Here is an 18103-nt window from a genome sequence, read left to right as displayed (position 1 = left end):
AACAAAACAAAACAAAACAAAACAAAACAAAACAAAACAAAACAAAAACCATCCAGAACAATGATGACTGCTTTTCACATTGATGGGAAGATGTGAATGGCTGGGGGAAATCCACCATTGTGCCCTTCTTTTCAGTGAGACCGTATCATAAATGTGAAGGCAATGTGGCCTATATATCTGTCACTCCAGTCAATGCCAGGGTTGATTCGGCTGATCTGCCCGATCTTACCGCTCTCTGGGAACTCCAAGCTACATGACAGAAGACAATCTTCCCTGAGAGAGGAAATGCTAGTCTTTAATTAAGGATGTACAGGTACCATAACTGCCATATTAGAAACCTCAATAAATTTGTAAATGTGAGGCATGGCAATCTCATTTACCTGCCTGCCTTCCAGCACATCTAAACATTGAGGTTTACCATTTGCTCTTAAGGACTCTTTTCTTGACCATATAGTTTAAATAAAGTAGCTTGTGTATATGCAGGTAATCTATCAAGCTAGTTATTCGTGCAGAGATCAGTGGAAGACTTACATTCTGAGATTTCATCAGAGATTTTATGGAAAGAGTTTCAATGTCAAATATTTGGATAATGGGAATTTTTATGTATCTGAAATGTGCTCAATTTCTCCCAATTTGATAAACAAAACCAAACAGCACGTAGTGTTGGTGTCAGAGTAACAGATAAAGTTTAGATCAAGACCTAGATTGGTTTTCTGTAGTTTCGTAAACATGAAAGAGCCCATGCCTTCTGTATATATGGCTCATGAATAATCAGTCTGGCCTCAACCTGCTCTTAGGCTTCCCTAGAAGCAGACGATATGTTGGTTTTACCAATACAATACTAACATGTAAGATGCCAAGGGAAGCAGACATTGTCTATGTCCACTAGGAAATTCATTCATTTCTTCCACAAATATTTATTAAGCATTAACTATGTGCTTGCATTGTTCTGAGTGCTAAGAACACAACAGTGCACAAAACACCACCAGACAAAACCCCTGCCTGTCACTGTACCATCTACTTTTGAGTGAGATTCTAGAACACAAGTTCCTAGAATTTTAGGAAGAATCTTCTCATTTTTTTTGAGGCCTCAAATTTCTGAAGAGGAGAAGGGAGGTTGATGGTGAAAGTTCTGAGCTAGGCTACAGGGAGGGGCAAGTATCTATTGATATGCCCTTTGTTGTAAGAGGACAGAAAGCCAAATGTTGACTTTCTCCTGGCTGGAAGAGGAGAGAGAGGGCTTGGTAGCAGCAAGCAGCTTGGCAATTCAGTCATTCAGCAAACATTTATGGAGCAACTATTACAAGATATTCTGATCTACTAGTTGAAGAACGCCTTTATAAGACAATCCACTGCCACGATCTGATATTCTCTTGTTTGTAAAAGTTACTCCATGTCTAGGCATGTTCCCAAAGAGAACAGGTGGGTAACGGTGGTATAGAAATAACTACCACTTATATTGCACCCCACAAATGGGAAATTTACTTATTAACGTGATCAATGATCGTTGTGGAGTGGGTTTCGTAGAGCTACGTTCACGGCGCCAAGGCTCTTAAAGTCAAGGTAACATAAGCTACGGCCTGAGAGGTTAAAGCCGCGCCGCTCCTACCATGACTGAGATGTGCAGGATCCTCAATTCCTCTTCTGCTGACTCATGCTGGGGTTCTTCAGTTGGGTCTTGTCCAGGGAGGCTGGGAGCACCATCTTGGTGATGAATGTGAAAGAGCAGGGTGCCATTCTCCAGCCACTGCTGCCTCCAGCGCACCAGAGGGATGTCCTCTGTGTTTCCCGAGATCTCTAGAGGACAAACACCAAAGCACAGGTCAGAATTCGGACTGGCCCAATCTGGATCTTCTTATTCGTCTTCTTCCTAGGCAATGGTACCAATCAGCCAGTGTCAGCTAAAGACGACAAAGGGTTCCAGCTATGGTTAGGTCAGGTTTCAAATCTCCAGGAGGGGAAGAGGCCCCGAGAAGAAGAGACTTATCCACCGCCTAGATCTTTGCTCCATAATCGAGTGAGCCAGACTCTCACCCATTGAGAAAAACACCAAGGTGAAAATTCGAGCTCTTCCCCATATTTCTATGATCAATAGCATCCTTTACCCAGCACTGTTTGAATACCCTGATAACCCCGGAGGTAAATAGAAGGTTGTTTGCCTCTTGTAAATTTGAAAATGTGAGTTCCCTAGCAATTACTCCTAGACACCAGTGAATCTACCAAGGAAAGAGCTGGTAATTACTGTGCAGAGAACTGGCACGTCTGGAACAGTCCTGGGAGGTTACTGCAGAGCAACTGGGGCTGACAGAATATTTCTAAAACCACAAGCATTTGCTGCATAGCCAGCCCACTGGAGATGTGTAATACTCGCCGTGGCAGGGATGTTTTAATTCCCTTTAATTTTTCTCTTCATTTTTGCAGAGCAGAGCTGGTACACACAGAGGGGGTGGTGAAAACCTGGGCCCTTAGCACAGACACAAGCACTCACCTGCTCTAAAGGCTCGAGATGGAGGCACCGGACTATCATCAACAATTAACAACAAAATACCAAAAACCTACTATGCATTTCACACTGCAGGTGCTAAGCTACTGGTACAGAAGTATGCTACTATGGGTCTCTCCTGCTAATATTCCTAAGCAAGATCACATCGAAGCTATGAGATAATTCACAACAGAGACCTGATTAGCCCAGCCTTTCCTAAACTTCATTTGGCCTCAAAATCATTTCTTCCTTAACAGCTATTACCACCCTAGGGAACTAATATTCCGCTGAGCACACTTTGGCAATGCATTGCTTTATAAAAGTTCATTTTTTAAAAGGCATGGCTTCTTCTCCCAAAATTTATCACCTTTGACCAAAAAAAATAATAATTCCACGGACATAAAAAAGATTTAATAAGACACATTTAGAATAGTATTCTCATCAAGTACCGCACCATAAAGAGGGAAGCAATTTTGAATATTTATGGAGTTTATAAATATCTTTCACTATTTGTAGGAGGGCACAAATGATGTTCTGCTTTATTTATTTACTTACGTATTTATTCATTAATTGACTTAACATATACATTGGGCATGCACTGTGCACCAGGCACTGTTCTAGGCACTGTGATACTAATCTAAGTGAGGCCCTCAACAAGTTCTCCAAAGCAATCCACCCTTGGGTGAATGTGAATGTGGGAGGTGTTACACCATGTATATGACACCATGTGAAAATGTACAATTTAAGAGTAGGCTTGCCTGGGTTGAGGGTGGAAGAAGGGGAGGAAATCTGGAAGAAGATGGTAGTGGCCTTGGGTCCTAAAGGGTGGTGGCTATCCTTTTAACAGGTAGAGATGTGGAAAGGGGACATGCAGACACTGATAGGAGAATTAGAAGGAGGACGAGGAAGAAGAATACTGGCTGGGCCTCTCAGGGTAGGTTGGTGAAAAGAATTCACAGGAGCCACGGGTCATTAGCCTAACCCTAAAAGACACAGATAGTATTCCCCACCTCTTCCTAATACCCTCCAGACCGGGGAGAAGAGTAAATGGGTGTGTGACGGGCGATGAGGGGACAGCAAAGACAGGACGATCAGAGCCCCCCTTCATCTTCAGCCCCTTGCCCACTCGCCTGGCGCCCAAACATCCCACCGGGATGGCAAGCTGTCCGTGCTCTGGAAGCGACCAGCTCAAGCAGCCAAGAAGCTGCACAGGGTGTAAGAATGGAAGATCCCCTGCATCCGGGTCTTGGTTTTCCACAGGCACAGCCCCATTTGTTAAGTGAGGCAGTGAGTGACACAGGACTCCTGAGTTCACTTTTCCTCTAAGGTGGCCTTCCAGACTTCCAGGTGAAGAGAAACCCTTGGGCATGCCTCCCAGCAGCAGCCACACGACATGTCACTACAAGTGCCCCAATCACAAGCTACTTCCCAACCATGGGTCAAGCCCCAGGAAGATTCCTCCTGGGAAGCACATCCCTCCCCCAAGTGCCTTCCCTGCCACTGTAGGAAGAGACCAGTCTCCGCAGCATGGACAAAACTCACAAGCACTAACAGCTTATAATAGAACACCCAACACCATAATTCAATCACTCAGAGCAACACGCTTTCAGCCTCCTACCCACACCGGCTCTAAGCCAGCCTGGGATTAATTCCATACATGTTGGGTGCCACTTCAGGCCTTCCTGTAACTCTTTAGAAGGAATCTAGCACCTCATACCTCCAAAGCGCTTAAAATGGATTTTTCTTTCCCAGGAGACTCTCATCAACTAGGCCAGGCTCATTACCTCCATTTTTACTGTGGAAGCAAGGACAAGTAAACACCCAGATCAAGGTCATGCCAGCCTGACACAGAACAGGAGCTAAAACAGAAGTAGTCCTATCAGATCCCCTCCACTGCCAACACACACCAGACAACATGACTTTTGCAGAAGCACGGAGAGAGAGAGAGAGAGAGAGAGAGAGCGAGCATTTGAGTATGGAGTGCGTGTGGTCTTCTAGCAGGTTCTGAGCGGCAGTATTTTTATTTGTTGTGCAAGGTCTTAGTATTCCATGACTTCTTTATTTAAAAAAATTAAAAACATTTTATCAATAACACTTTATTAAGAAACATTTTTTAATGTTGATTTATTTTTGAGAGACAGGGAGACAGAGCGTGAGCAGAGGAGGGGCAGAGAAAGAGAGAGAGAGAGAGAGAGGAGACACAGAACCTGAAGCAGGTTCCAGGCTCCAAGCTGTCAGCACAGACTCACGAGCCGTGAGATCATGACCCGAGCCGAATTCAGATGCTTAACTGGCTGAGCCACCCAGGCTCCCCAAGTATTCCATGACTTCTTTCAAAATTGAGATAGAATTCCCATACCATAAAATCTGTCCTTTCAAAGTATACAATTCCATGGTGGTTCGTACATTCACAAAGTTGTGAGACCATCACCACTGTTAATTCCAGAACATCTTCATCAGCCCAAAAAGAAACCTATACGTATTGGCGGTCCAAGACAATTTCTGAGGAGGAAGGCGTTCTGCTCCAGGGTCCCAGGAGTGGTGGTACCAGGGAATGAACAGGTTATTGACAAAGTGCTCCCACAGGGAGGTGAGCTGAGAGCACAGAATCTCTGACCCTGGCTTCCAGGCCAGCCCTCTGAACCTCTTTGTGAGATATTCATGCCCATCTCCACAGACAGTGATACCCTGATCCTGCCCAGACCAGACTCAAGGTAGAGGGAAAAAAAAAAAAAAAAAAAAGGGTAAAGCAAGGAGAGCACCATGCCTGCCCATGAGGGTGCCTGTCGTTTTTAAGATTCAAGATAATTATAGAATGATAGCTTCTTCTTTGGCCTTTTTCCCTGTCCTGGCAGGATCTGACATGGGAGGGCCAAAATGCTAAACCAGGAACTTATTTACTTATGCTGAATCTGCCCTAGGTCAGCCGATGAAAAACCACAGGGCACAGTAAACGTCTTGTGAATTTCGTCACCAATGGAGCTGAGATCAGAGCTTGGAACATCAATGTAATCACGTTGGCCTGGATGTTAGCAGAGGGTCTCCAGAAGAAGAAATGCTCAGAAATTGCTTTAGCAATGCAAGCCTTCCCTGAAACTCCCAAGAGGTACATACGGGAGGCGGCAGTTACTCTGGTCCAAAGCCTCCTGAGGGCTGTGGATGAGGCTCACACTGAGCCTCTGCTCTGTGTGTGCTCCGCACAGCCCAGTCCTCCATAGTGGACTGAATAAAACAAGTGCCTACAGAAGCCTCCACAGCCATTTCAAGATACCACGGGTGGGCTGGGCACCATTGCCAACAGCACACTGTGGGATGGAGATCTCCAGAAAGGGAAGGGTGCCCTTACTCTTAACGTGTCCATTCTTCCCCTATACGAGCCTCACGTCTCCCAGCACCTCCCAAAATTCTGGAACTGCCTAGAATACACAGAAACCAGGATGCCATTTGTTCCTGTATACAATGAAGATTTTTGGAGCACACTCCATTGGCCACATTCAGCAAACTGCTATATGATCCCTACCCTGAAAGAGGCTTTGGTCTAGGAAGAAACTGAAGACATGGCCAAGACTAAGTACTCTAAGCAGTAACAGCCATGCTGAGTTGGGGGAGGGTGGGATCTGGCTGGACATGGGATATAATGGGAAGAGACGCTGGAGGCAACTCCATATGAAGAGAATGTGTACTAAGAAACGGCGGCCTGACGCCTGTTTGCAGAAGGGTAGCGTTAGTTCAGAGGAGTCATGGAGGATGAGGGAAGGAATGCAGATTGATGTCAGCTGTGAAAGGTGTGAATGCCAGTTTAAGCAGTTCCGAGCTAATGGAAAGTCACCCCCGGTCTCATTAAGCAGATAAGGGAATAAGGCCAGGATTTAGAAAGATCAAGAAGACCCAGAAAGAGAGCGGCAGACAGACTAGACTCTACCCCAATCTCATGGTAACTCTGATCCCGTATTCTGCAGTGACCAAAATACTGAGCTGGAACTCAAGAGATCTGGGTCTGGAGTAGCCTTGAATGTACTGCCTAGCTTTGAGTTTCCTTATCTACGTAAGAAGGAGCTGTACACATGAATTTCAAGACCGTTTTGTAACTTGACATTCCACGATTCTAAGTCCAGAACAGGGTGCTTCACGTGACCGCCTAGAAAGATGGTAATTTCCACGTGCCAAGAAATGTCCACTCTTCTCTCAGGCCTTCCCTGCATTCCACCTCCCCTTTCCCTCAGAGCACAGGGTGGACAGGTTTGGGATGATTTCATCAGAGGCTTTAAGAGCCAGGCCCCTTTTTGGACTGGACCTCAGGCTGGGGAGAAAGGTTCTCATTCCTGCTGACGCAGATATGCGGTTTCTAAGGAAGAAATCCTGGAGCTTCTGCATATGCAATAGAGAAGCAGGAAGATGGGTAAGCAGAGGCAGTCATGCTAGAGAATGAGCTGGGGTGGGGAAAGGCACAGTGGAGAGTGAGATAAAATCACTTTTATTATCATATTTTTTTTTATTTTAGAGAAAGAGAGAAAGGGCAAGCAGGGGAGGGGGTAGGGGGAAGGGAGGGAGGGAGCGAGGAGAGAGAGAGAGAGAGAGAGAGAGAGAGAGAGAATGAATACCAAGCAGTCTCCACCACACTCAGCACAGAGGCTGACGCAGAGCTCGACCCCACGAATGGTAAGACTATGACCCAGGCCGAACTCAAGAGGTGGACACTCAACCGACTGAACCACCCAGGCACCCCCAAAATCACTTTTTAGTTAGTTACTGTTGTAATGTTAGCATGTGCCCTGTGAACTTGGAGCACTGTGTTTTTGTGGGGTTAGCTTAGGATACCCAAAGCTTGCTACAAAAATTCCTTTTCCAAACATAACAACTTCCTCCTACCATCCAAGTGCCGTGCCCCTTCCGTAGGTGTCCCCTCACGCTGAGCATCCCTGAACTGAGCCACTAGGACAACATAGCATGTCAGCATCAGAATTTTCCCCCGAAAGACGACTTCACTGAACACCAGATCTATGATGCCCTCTTCCAAAGAATTTGGCAATTTAAAGTCAAATGTGGATTTGAACTGGGAAAATTCTCAAAGACCCTTTAATGCACTGAATAACTCAAGAGTGGCTTAGAGCACTCTAAGCCTTTCTGGGCCCTTTTTTCACTCCTGAGAAGGCTGAGTTTCCAGCTAAACCCAGCTAAGTAGTAATGAGGTTGCTCAGGTGGTGAGGTCAAGCCAGGAGGAGGCATGAACTTGTCAATTCTAAGCCTCGCGTTGAGGCACCTGCTGAACTGACGCTGCAGTCTTTCAAGGTTGAGGGCGACACCCCCTGATGACCATTACTGACTATCAGAAGACCTTGTTTAGATCAGGATTTTCAAGCTTGCTGTTAATCTTAGAAACTCTTCCTCTAACCAAATCTAATACAGCTTCTGAGGGGGCTCCCCAGTGCAGAGTCAGAAAAGATCTGGATCAATTGGAAGACAAATAAAATGCACTACCACGAGACTCCCTGCTGTTAGGAGACTGGAGGGGGTAATCTATGCATTATCAGTTTTGCCCGGCTGTTTTTCAATTCTGTTAACTATGATATTGTGAATAGCCTCATGTTCTTGATGAAAAAATTGCAGGGGAAAGGGTCATCTCTAAAAATGGAATCTAGCCTTCTCTCCACCCTGTGCTACCACAGTGGCCATTTTGAGTTTCCCTATGTGATGGAGACTGAGCTCAGGACTTCAGCAGGGATAAGCCAACTGTTCAAAACAAATGGTAACAAATGGGTTTTGTCCATCAGTGACTATCACTAAGGTAACCAAAGGTAAGCCTGTGATATAATTACCCGCCTTTCTTCCACTCTTTTTTGATGTTTCTTCCCACCCCACCCCCACCTGCCTGATTTCAGAGTTTGAAAGATTATTGATGGTAGGTGCCAGTTCCCACATGGTTTCATTATGGTCTTCCAACTGAAACTATTAACAGTGGCATTAACTTTCAACACCTTTGTAAGAAAATAACCTGCTTGAGTCAGGGGTTAATAACAGCAGAGGATCGCTAATTATCCTGCAAATCTTTACCCTGGTATCAAACGTGACCCAAGTCTTTAATGTCTCTGGAACGGCAGCCTCTGAAGACCCCAACTTGTTCCATAACATAATGACAGCAGCACATTAGTGTCCTGGCCATCTGTGAAGAAAGATAAGGGACAGATGAAGAGCAGACAAAGGAGAAGGATGCAGAGAGAAAGGACAAAGTCAAGAGAAGTAAGAAAAGGAGGCTAGCCAGAGAAACGATGTCCCTCGGGCTGAGTTGGCTGGGCCTCTACACCTCTCGCTACAGGGACCATCTGGTAGGTTGTTCTGAAGTGATACAATCCCACAGCCCTGAGTGAGAAACACATAAGATAAGGTGCCCTGCTGGGCCTGAATTCAACCAGCACAGATGCCAGAAACACCGATGGTTTGCCTGAAGTCTGCACCTATGGAGGCCTGGCTCAGTGAACAACAAAATGGGAGGCAGCATAGCCAGGAAATTCTTTTGTAAAGATGTTCAGAGTCCTACTGCGAATGGAACTCTCAATGTGCTTCCTCTATTCAATTCACTATCTGCCATGGGGCTGTTTCTTATCATCTCATGGCTTGAGCCATGGACACAGAATCACACAAGCAAACCCTCCACAGCAAAATGGATTAAAATTTCAAGAATCTCTTTTTCAAGTAACTAGAACCTTCTTGACTTGCAGATCTGGGATAGAAATTTCCACTTGTGACAAGGAGAAGGATAACTGAATTTCTATTTCCTTTCCTTGGTGACACGTGCTCTCAAAAAACAAGAGTGCCTCAAAGCATTAATGATCCACTGATGAGAAACGGAATGGCGGGTTGAACGGAGCACTGGATGGGGAGCTGGAAGAATAAAGCTGTAGTAATCTCTCTGGAGCTCCTTTTTATCATCTTCAAATCATGGGACCAGGAGGTCTCTAAGGACTCCCAAGCTGTGACCATGGTATTCCATGACACAAAGCCACACGTGACACTTGGTTCTAGTTATACCCCGAATCAGGTGAAGGCTAAGTATATTTCTGCACGCCAACTGAATAAGTCTCTGTGGGAGTTTTTCAAATCAGCCTTTCCTCTTGAGAGTATGGAATGCTTCTAGCTCACTCCAGCCTGTCAACTTCTAGAGTAAGGACTGGCTGTACAGAAACTCATGAGAGTGACCTCTGGAAACTCCAGTCGGTGGTCCCCAATAAGAAAGCATCCACATATAGATGCTTCCAGAAGGCTGGTGTGGAGAAGGGTAGTCTCAGTAAGAAAACCTCACCTGATCTCTCTTGCCAGTCCTACCTTATAGAACTATATTCTACAAGTCAGAAAAGCTCACTTCCTTTAAGGCTAGCCACCCACCCACATCTCCTTTTCCAACAGAGGTTTAAGATAGACTAAAACGAACCAACACAGAAAGCAAGAGTGATTAGAGAAAGAAATAAAGACTCTTGACAGTCCATGGTATGGTGTCTCTGGGGCCGAGTCGGGGCAGAAGATGCAAAAAACAAAAACACACACACAAAAAAACAAAAAACAAAAACAGAAACAAAAAAACAGAAGGTAGATTTTAAAATCAGACGTGACGGAAAGCAGCAAAGCTTTCTATGGATGCTGCTGGAAGTAGGTCACTCTCTGCTACTCTGTGCCGGCATGAATAGCAATCGAGCAACTACACGAACATTCTATTTACCTAGCCATGGAGATGAAAACATTCCTGTGGCAGAAAAACGCAGCCAAAAGGTTCTGACACAACCAGAGAGATGAGGAGGCATTCAAATGGCTTATGATTTCATCCAAAATGGTTTGCTTGTTCCTACTACAGTGTTTCTCTGGATCTTTTCAAACCTCTGCAAAGAGTTTATCCACATGATACTCATTAAAGTCTCATTTGAAAGGGGGGAAAAAAGCCCAAAGCTCTTTGAAAAAGGCAGGGTTATCTGAGCTGCAGATGTACTGGTAAGAAAATTTTTAAATATATCCAGCTCTATTCTCCACTGCCACCCGACTGACCTTTGTAAATTGAGATAACGACACGCATTTAACAAAATCTGACATCAAGTAAGATGTGTAATAATATTTAAACTCTGTAATGTTAAAATATGTATTTACGGATCATTTCATACATTGTAATGAGAATAAGTCATTTTGAAGCCTGCAGGTTCATGATTGGAATTCTGATTTGAGCTTTGTAAGTCCTTGGGGGCCACTTCCCTGCAGTGTGGCATTGGAAGCAATATGGCGGCCTGTGTTTTAGAAAGCCAGGGCACTAGATGGATACAGGGTGATTGCAAGGAGACCTCTTCTCAGACAAGTGAGAGCTCTGCTCCTTCGGAATCCTCTCTCGCATCCTTTAAGTCCTTCATCATTAACAGAGAGTTTAGCATTTGCGATAGTTCTCACCCTGAACTATTTCAATGAGGTCCTCTGTATGGTTCTCACCTTATAAAAGGGCTGGGTAGAGAAAATGTTAATGACAAAAGATCACCTGTAATGACATAAAAAGGAGAAAAACCCACTGTTTGTCCTAAACTGTCTTGATTGAGCTCCATTTCTTATTAGTTCTCATCCATTTGTATTTCTGTTCGTATCATCTGTGTTTCAACTCAACAAGTAATATGTCTATTACGTGTTGGCTCTGCTAAGAAGCCCTTTCAACATTCACGGGTTACCTTAAGCCTCAATGACGCTTTAGTGTGGGTATTTATATTCCCATTTTACAGATGAGGGGTTCCAGAAAAGTCAATCTACTTGACCAAGGTCACCCAGTTAGTAAATACTAATTAGGGGGAAAGATGCCTAGGCCCCCTGACTGCAAGGCTACTGTTCTTCCCACTATTTCAATTCCCATTCTCTCACTTTGTAAATCTCAACCCCAGGATAATATAAGTGCTCAGCAGTATCTGACATATGATGAGCACCGATCAACATCAGTGCCTTCACTGTCATTGTTAATATGGTTTGTTGTTATTATTAGAGCCACTCACATAAATTCTAAAAGTGACTAATAATCCTTGACAGAGTTAAGCAAATGGTCGGTCCCTTTAAATGACCCCAACTGGGAGGCGCCTGGGTGGCTCAGTCAGTTGAGCATCCACCTCTTGATTTCGGCTCAGGTCATGATCCCAGGGTCGTGGAATAGAGCCTATTGGGATTCTCCCTCTCCCTCTCTCCTTGCCCCTCCTTTGAGCTCTCTCTCTCTCTCAACCTCTCTCTCAAAATAAATTAATTAATTTTAAAAAATAGATGACTCCAGCTGCTTAAGAATCTTCAGAAGCCTGGGAACCCTAAGTCCAGGAATGAGCTCAGGTCCAGTGAGGAATGGGGCCAAGTCATTCGTGTATACTTCTCTAATGCTTGTTAGCACACTGAACACTCTTTAGATCTCTCTCATAAAACCCCCTTTTATATACATACCTCTGCTTTAAGACCCAGCCACAGAGATTCTCACCGAGGGAGGCTATGCCATCCATGCCCATTCAAGGCCGGCGCGCAAATGAGCTTGCCGTCGGGCACTTACCAAGAGACTCGTGAATTCACACAGGCAGGTCCCCCTGGAGGGCCGAGGGTGTGGTGACTGCGGTCAAGGAAGAAGCAAGGACCAAATGGAGGTTGTGAGCAAACTGAGTCCTCTTCTGCAGACGAAATCTGTTTAAGTGCTTGTTATCATAAATGCCAGAGGTATTGCAACTTAAGCAGAACTTTTCTTTCTCATCTCAACCCTGGGGAGCAAAGCTTTCTGGCCCATTCCTACAGACCTGTGAGCCCACCTTGCTCACCATGAGCACTGCCTTCTTGCACATACAAAGGTGGGCAAGACAAGCATTTCTCTAGGCTCTTCTCTCTGAACCATTTCCTCTTACAGAAAAGGGGGAGGGGGGTGTCACGTGACCTCTAAAGCCTCTTCTCCCTCTACAATTCTCTGGTTTTAGTTGGCATCTTCCTACGATCTGCACTTGCCATACTGGGAACTAAACCTTAGGTTCCTCCAGACTGAAGATGAAAAACGCTACGAATCTTCGGTATCTCTGCTGTGTTGTCCAGCCTAAGAAAGGAGAGTGGGAGGGAATTCTACAAAGACTCAAGCACAGGAAAAATTCCTTATTATCATCACTGCGTTACAACTTGCAAAGCCCACCCTTATAAGGCCCCCTCCCTTTTCATTCATCAATCCTATGCAGTAGGCTCTACAGAGGTAGAGTCAGAAGGCCAAACAGTGATGATCACAAGGGTTAGTGCTAATGAGATGGAGATAGCAGGGCTCAACTCCAGTCTTCTGACTCCGAGCTCAATGCTCTTTCTACCAAACTGTGCTGTCTACCAGAGCGATGTTTATTTATACTGAGAAATCATGAACCACTGTGCTTGTATTTGAGCTTAATGAATTAGATATACAGAAGATATACGTCAGGAGTAAACACTGTCAGGAGTTTGAAGAGTTTGGACTCACAGGCCCAGGAATGAAACTGAGTTATTTAACCAATTCGCACTAGTCTACAAATCACATGGCAATCTGATGTGATTTCCCCGTGACAGACTCCCTTGGAAGATCAGGTCTGCTTCTTCCTCTCTTCCAGTTATGGGTCTGAAGACTCTCTCGACACTGCCTTGGGCCCAGTTCTGCAGGCTTATTTGGGTAAATGCTCGTTATAATAGGGGTCAAGATGACCTCTCAATGACCTGACAGACAGACCTCCCCAGGGAATCGTGGATCTGGCCATCTAGTCCCAACAAGAGTGGGTTAAAGGAATACAAGGTCCCTTGACTTCAATAAGATGTTGCTGCTTAAACAGGAAGGACAGACACTGACAAGACCAGTTGCTAACATCTTTGTGCTTTTCTTCTCTTTCTTCATTATAGCCCGCTCTATATTCTTTCTTAATTCTAAAGCCCTCCCCTCCTCTCCAGGCCCTCTACACAAAACACACATTAAGAGGCTGTCAGCGAGAAATAGGAGTAAGGTATTCTTCATGAAGGACTCATTTTCAGAAAACAGGTGAAGTCTGTCTGCCATTTTGCATTCATCAATGGCACCAATCCTCACACCTGCTCTGGCCTTCTACCCTTTTATTGTGCGGGTAACTGCTCTGTGGGGCATGTCCGAATCTGTGGGCTTATATTATCATATATACTTCATGGCACCAGGAGGTTTTTCCCTTTTTTCTCGACTCCATCTACAAGACTTGTAATGTTCATGCTCCACAAGTGCCTAGTGTCCACACAATGCGGGGTGATGTAAAGACCAGGCTGAATCTGCCAGAAATGAAGTAGGACAATTGAGAATTATTATTCTTTTTCACAACAGCTATCACATTGAGCTAAACACATACATGCTCCTTAAGCTACTGAACAGCCTATAAGGTAGGTACTATTACTACCCCAGGATTAGGGAGGTGAGGCACAAAGAGACTAGGTAACGTGACTCTAGAAGAGGAACACATTCTTCCTGAAGCCTTACATGGTCCACTCACCAATTGTAAGTGACAGATCTAGGGAGGGATCATTAGCACCCAAGCCAACACACTGATTCCATCGGTGACCAAGGAAGAGGCTGCAGACACACTGTGGTGAGATCAGTTGGGCAGAATCCTTGGTATCATCTGGCATGGCCATGAGAATGGGGAATGGTGAGGCACGAACTGGACCTGAAAATCTATCCACATATTCTCTTTTTTTGACTTGATCAAGTCAAGAATAGGAAGTATGGGTACATGTATAAACATCAGCCCCCAAACACATATGGTCTTTCAACCTAATTCAGAATAATGGCTAATGATTATGACACATTTGCAATATGACAGGCACTATCTAAGGGCTGTTGAATACACGGATTCATCTCACCTTCACAGCCATTGCATGAGGTGAACAACTACAGGTTAGAGGGCGAAGGTTCAGAAAGGTTAAGCAGTTTGCCTAGCATCATATGCTTAGCAAGTAGAGGAGACTGGATTCAAACAGGATGTCTAGATCCAGAGTCTGGATTCTAAACCACTATACTTCCCTGCCTCTTCCCTGGGGGGGGGGGGGGGGTTCCCAGTATATACCCCCTGTTATAAGACTAATTCCTAATTAACCTATTTGCTCCCTATGTATTCCTTGCCCCTTTTCTCCTGATTTTCTGCCACAGCCTTGCTACCATTCTTATATTTTAACTGGAGTTACATTTCTTCTGGAATTTCATTTTTAATTTTCAGCAATGTTCCACACATATTTCCACTGCAAGATAACCTCTCATGGTTAGTTTTCCTTCTTAGCTGATCCTGGCACACCGTATCAGTACCAAAGATCAGGAAATTAACCTGGAGGTGGCCCTGACATTTTCATTCCCTACTTAGTAGCACTGACCCATTAGTTAGAGGCTGATTCTATGGCCAAAAAGGCACAGAGCTGGAAGGCAATTCTGTGTCAGGAGGCTCATATTCTCTAGGACATTGGTCTTAAAGCTAAGATCACCCTGGGGGTGGGTGCCTTGCTGGCTTAGCCAGTAGAACATATAATTCTTGATTTCGGGGTTGTAAATTCAAGCCCCACATTGGGTGTAGTGATTATTTTAAAATAAAATCTTAAAAAGCAGCTAAGGTCGATCTCAGCTTCTTAGCAACTATGTCTTTTTCATTCATGAAATTTCCAGTGTCTTTGTTTACTACACTTATATTTTCTGGTTGTACCACACCTGGGAAATAAGTTCTGTATGAATAATACCTTCTGGGCGAAGGAGTACTTCCTTTCATTTGCCCTAAGCTCACCTTCCTTGGGTTTCAAATAGAGCTTTGAATCCTAGCAGTTGAGTGTTTGGTGAACAAGGTCACACATACTTTAAGTGACGAAAATTCCTCTAAGAGTCCACCTTTGTATCAGTAGACTCATTCATATTTCTTTGGTACATTTTTGGCTGTTGTGTCCAGTATGGGTCAGGCTTTTTATTCTGCCTTCATAGAACTGTACCCACCTCCTCTTGACCACTGCACCTGCCGTTCCCATACTTCTGCTGCGGTCATTAAATGTGTTCCCCAGAGTGGAGCACACAGCATAGCAGAGACAAAAAGGATCCCAGTATCAGAAAACCCTAAGTTTGAGAGAAGGTTCCTGCACCTATTAACTCTGCAATCTTTATGCCTCAGTTTCTCTACCTTTCAAAAAATGGAAATCATACCAACATCTACCTTACAGGCTGATTAAAGTGAAAATGCAAATGGAAGTGGTTCAAAGCATGAGAAATAGGAGTTGTAGTTATTAATCTTAATAGGATCCTTAAAGATCAGTGACAAGAATAACTTTATTCCTGGTAGAAAGTCAACTGGTTCTACATAAATGTAGAGAACTGTTGGGCTTCCCAGGCACTTCATGATGACATTTCGTTCCTCCTTTTTAGCCAGGATAGCATACTGGCTCCATGTTTTCAGCAAATGATTTTAATGAATTCTAGACTATTTTTCTGAATCATTAATAATGTGACAGACAGCCTTTTATTTTATAACTGTAACCAGACCCTGTACGCTGGAGGGCACTGCCTTGATGTTGATGGCATGAAAATCACCTCCCTCTGCTCCATCCTTTGACATGGATTCTAATGATCTCCTTGCAGTCTGTTTCCATCAGCTTGACTTTTTAGTATATAAAGTTTAGTATCATCTAAATCATGTGTAAAGACTGTCAGTTATACCGCTTTCACAACTGAGGCTCTATCGCCAACAAATATGGTGGTTACTTACTATTAAAAATAGATTTTAAAAGCCATATATGAACGACCCAACGCTAACATCATCCTCAATGGGGAAAAACTAAGAACCTTCCCCCTAAGGTCAGGAACAAGACCAGGATGTCCACTCTTGCCACTGTTATTCAATATAGTATTGGAATTCTTAGCCACGGCAATCAGACAACACAAAGAAATAAAAGGCATCGAAATCGGCCAGGAGGAGGTCAAACTTTCACTCTTTGCAGATGACATGACACTCTATATGGAAAACCCAAAAAATTCCACCAAAAGCTGCTAGAACTGATCCATGAATTCAGCAAAGTTGCAGGATATAAAATCAATGCACAGAAATCGATTGCATTCCCATACACCAACAATGAAGCAACAGAAAGAGAAATCAAGCTATCGGTCTCATTTACAATTGCACCAAAAACCATAAAATACCTAGGAATAAATCTGACCAAAGAGGTGAACAATCTATGCACTGAAAACTATAGAAATCTAATAAAAGAAACTGAAGAAGACACAAAAAATGGAAAAATATCCATGCTCCTGGATAGGAAGAACAAATACTGTTAAAATGTCGATACTACCCAAAACAATCTACATATTCAATGCAATCCCTATCAAAACAACACCATCATTCTTCACAGGGCTAGAACAAATAATCCTAAAATTTGTACGGAACCAGAAAAGACCCCAAATAGCCAAAGCAATCTTGAAAAAGAAAACAAAGCAGGAGTTATCACAATCCCAGACTTCAAGCTATACTACAAAGCTGTAATCATCAAGACAGTATGGTACCGGCACAAGAACAGACACTCAGATCAATGGAACAGAATAGAGAACCCAGAAATGGACCCACAAACATATGGCCAACTAATCTCTAACAAAGCAGGGAAGAATATCCAATGGAATAAAGACAGTCTCTTCGGCAAGTGGTGCTGGGAAAACTGGACAGTGACATGCAGAAGAATGAACCTGGACCACTTTCTTACACCACACACAAAAATAAACCCGAAGTGGAGGAAAGACCTAAAAGTAAGACAGGAAGCCATCAAAAGCCTTGAGGAGAAAGCAGGCAAAAACCTCTTTGATCTTGGCTGCAGCAACTTCTTACTCAACACGTCTCTGGAGGCAAGGGAAACAAAAGCAAAAATGAACTACTGGGACCTCATCAAAATAAAAAGCTTCTGCACAGTGAAGGAAACAATCAGCAAAACTAAAAGGCAACCGACAGAATGGGAGAAGATATTTGCAAACGACATATCAGATAAAGGGTTAGTATCCAAAATCTATAGATTTTGGACTTCTCAAACTCAACACCCAAAAAACAAATAATCCAGTGAAGAAATGGGCAAAGACATGAACAGATACTTCTCCAAAGAAGACATCCAGATGGCCAACCGACACATGAAAAAATGCTCCACATCACTCATCATCTGGGAAATACAAACCAAAACCACAATGAGATACCACCTCACATCTGTCAGATGGCTAACACTAACAACTCAGGCAACAAGAGATGTTGGTGAGCATACAGAGAAAGAGGTTCTCTTTTGCACTGTCGGTGGGAATGGAAGCTGGTGTAGCCACTCTGGAAAACAGTATGGAGGTTCCTCAAAAAATTAAAAATAGAACTATCCTACGACTCAGCAATTGCACTACTAGGTATTTACCCAAGGGATATAGGTGTGCTGTTTTGAAGGGGTACATGCACCCCAATGTTTGTAGCAGCCCTATCAACAATAGCCAAAGTATGGAAAGTGCCCAAATGTCCATTGACGGATGAATGGATAAAGAAGATGTGGTATATATATACAGTGGAGTATTACCTGGCAATCGAAAAAAATGAAATCTTGCCATTTGCAACTATGTGGATGGAACTGGAGGGTAGTATGCTA

General features: G+C 43.9%; 1 protein-coding gene across 5 annotated transcripts in view; it reads right to left on the bottom strand.

Annotated features, from left to right (window-relative positions):
* Positions 1 to 18103, bottom strand: part of ASTN1 (astrotactin 1) — a 304165-nt gene that overhangs the window by 187092 nt on the left and 98970 nt on the right. For all 5 annotated transcript variants that reach the window (XM_040446694.1, XM_040446692.1, XM_040446697.1 and 2 more), the window contains exon 2: positions 1610 to 1797. In XM_040446694.1, the coding sequence (XP_040302628.1) occupies positions 1610 to 1797 (188 nt within the window). The remainder of the gene's footprint in view (positions 1 to 1609; positions 1798 to 18103) is intronic.

The sequence above is a fragment of the Herpailurus yagouaroundi genome, unplaced genomic scaffold (genome assembly GCF_014898765.1).
Source record: "Herpailurus yagouaroundi ecotype Mexico unplaced genomic scaffold, PumYag 195, whole genome shotgun sequence".
NCBI lineage: Eukaryota > Metazoa > Chordata > Mammalia > Carnivora > Felidae > Herpailurus > Herpailurus yagouaroundi.
This window is presented reverse-complemented; position numbering and strand designations above follow the sequence as displayed.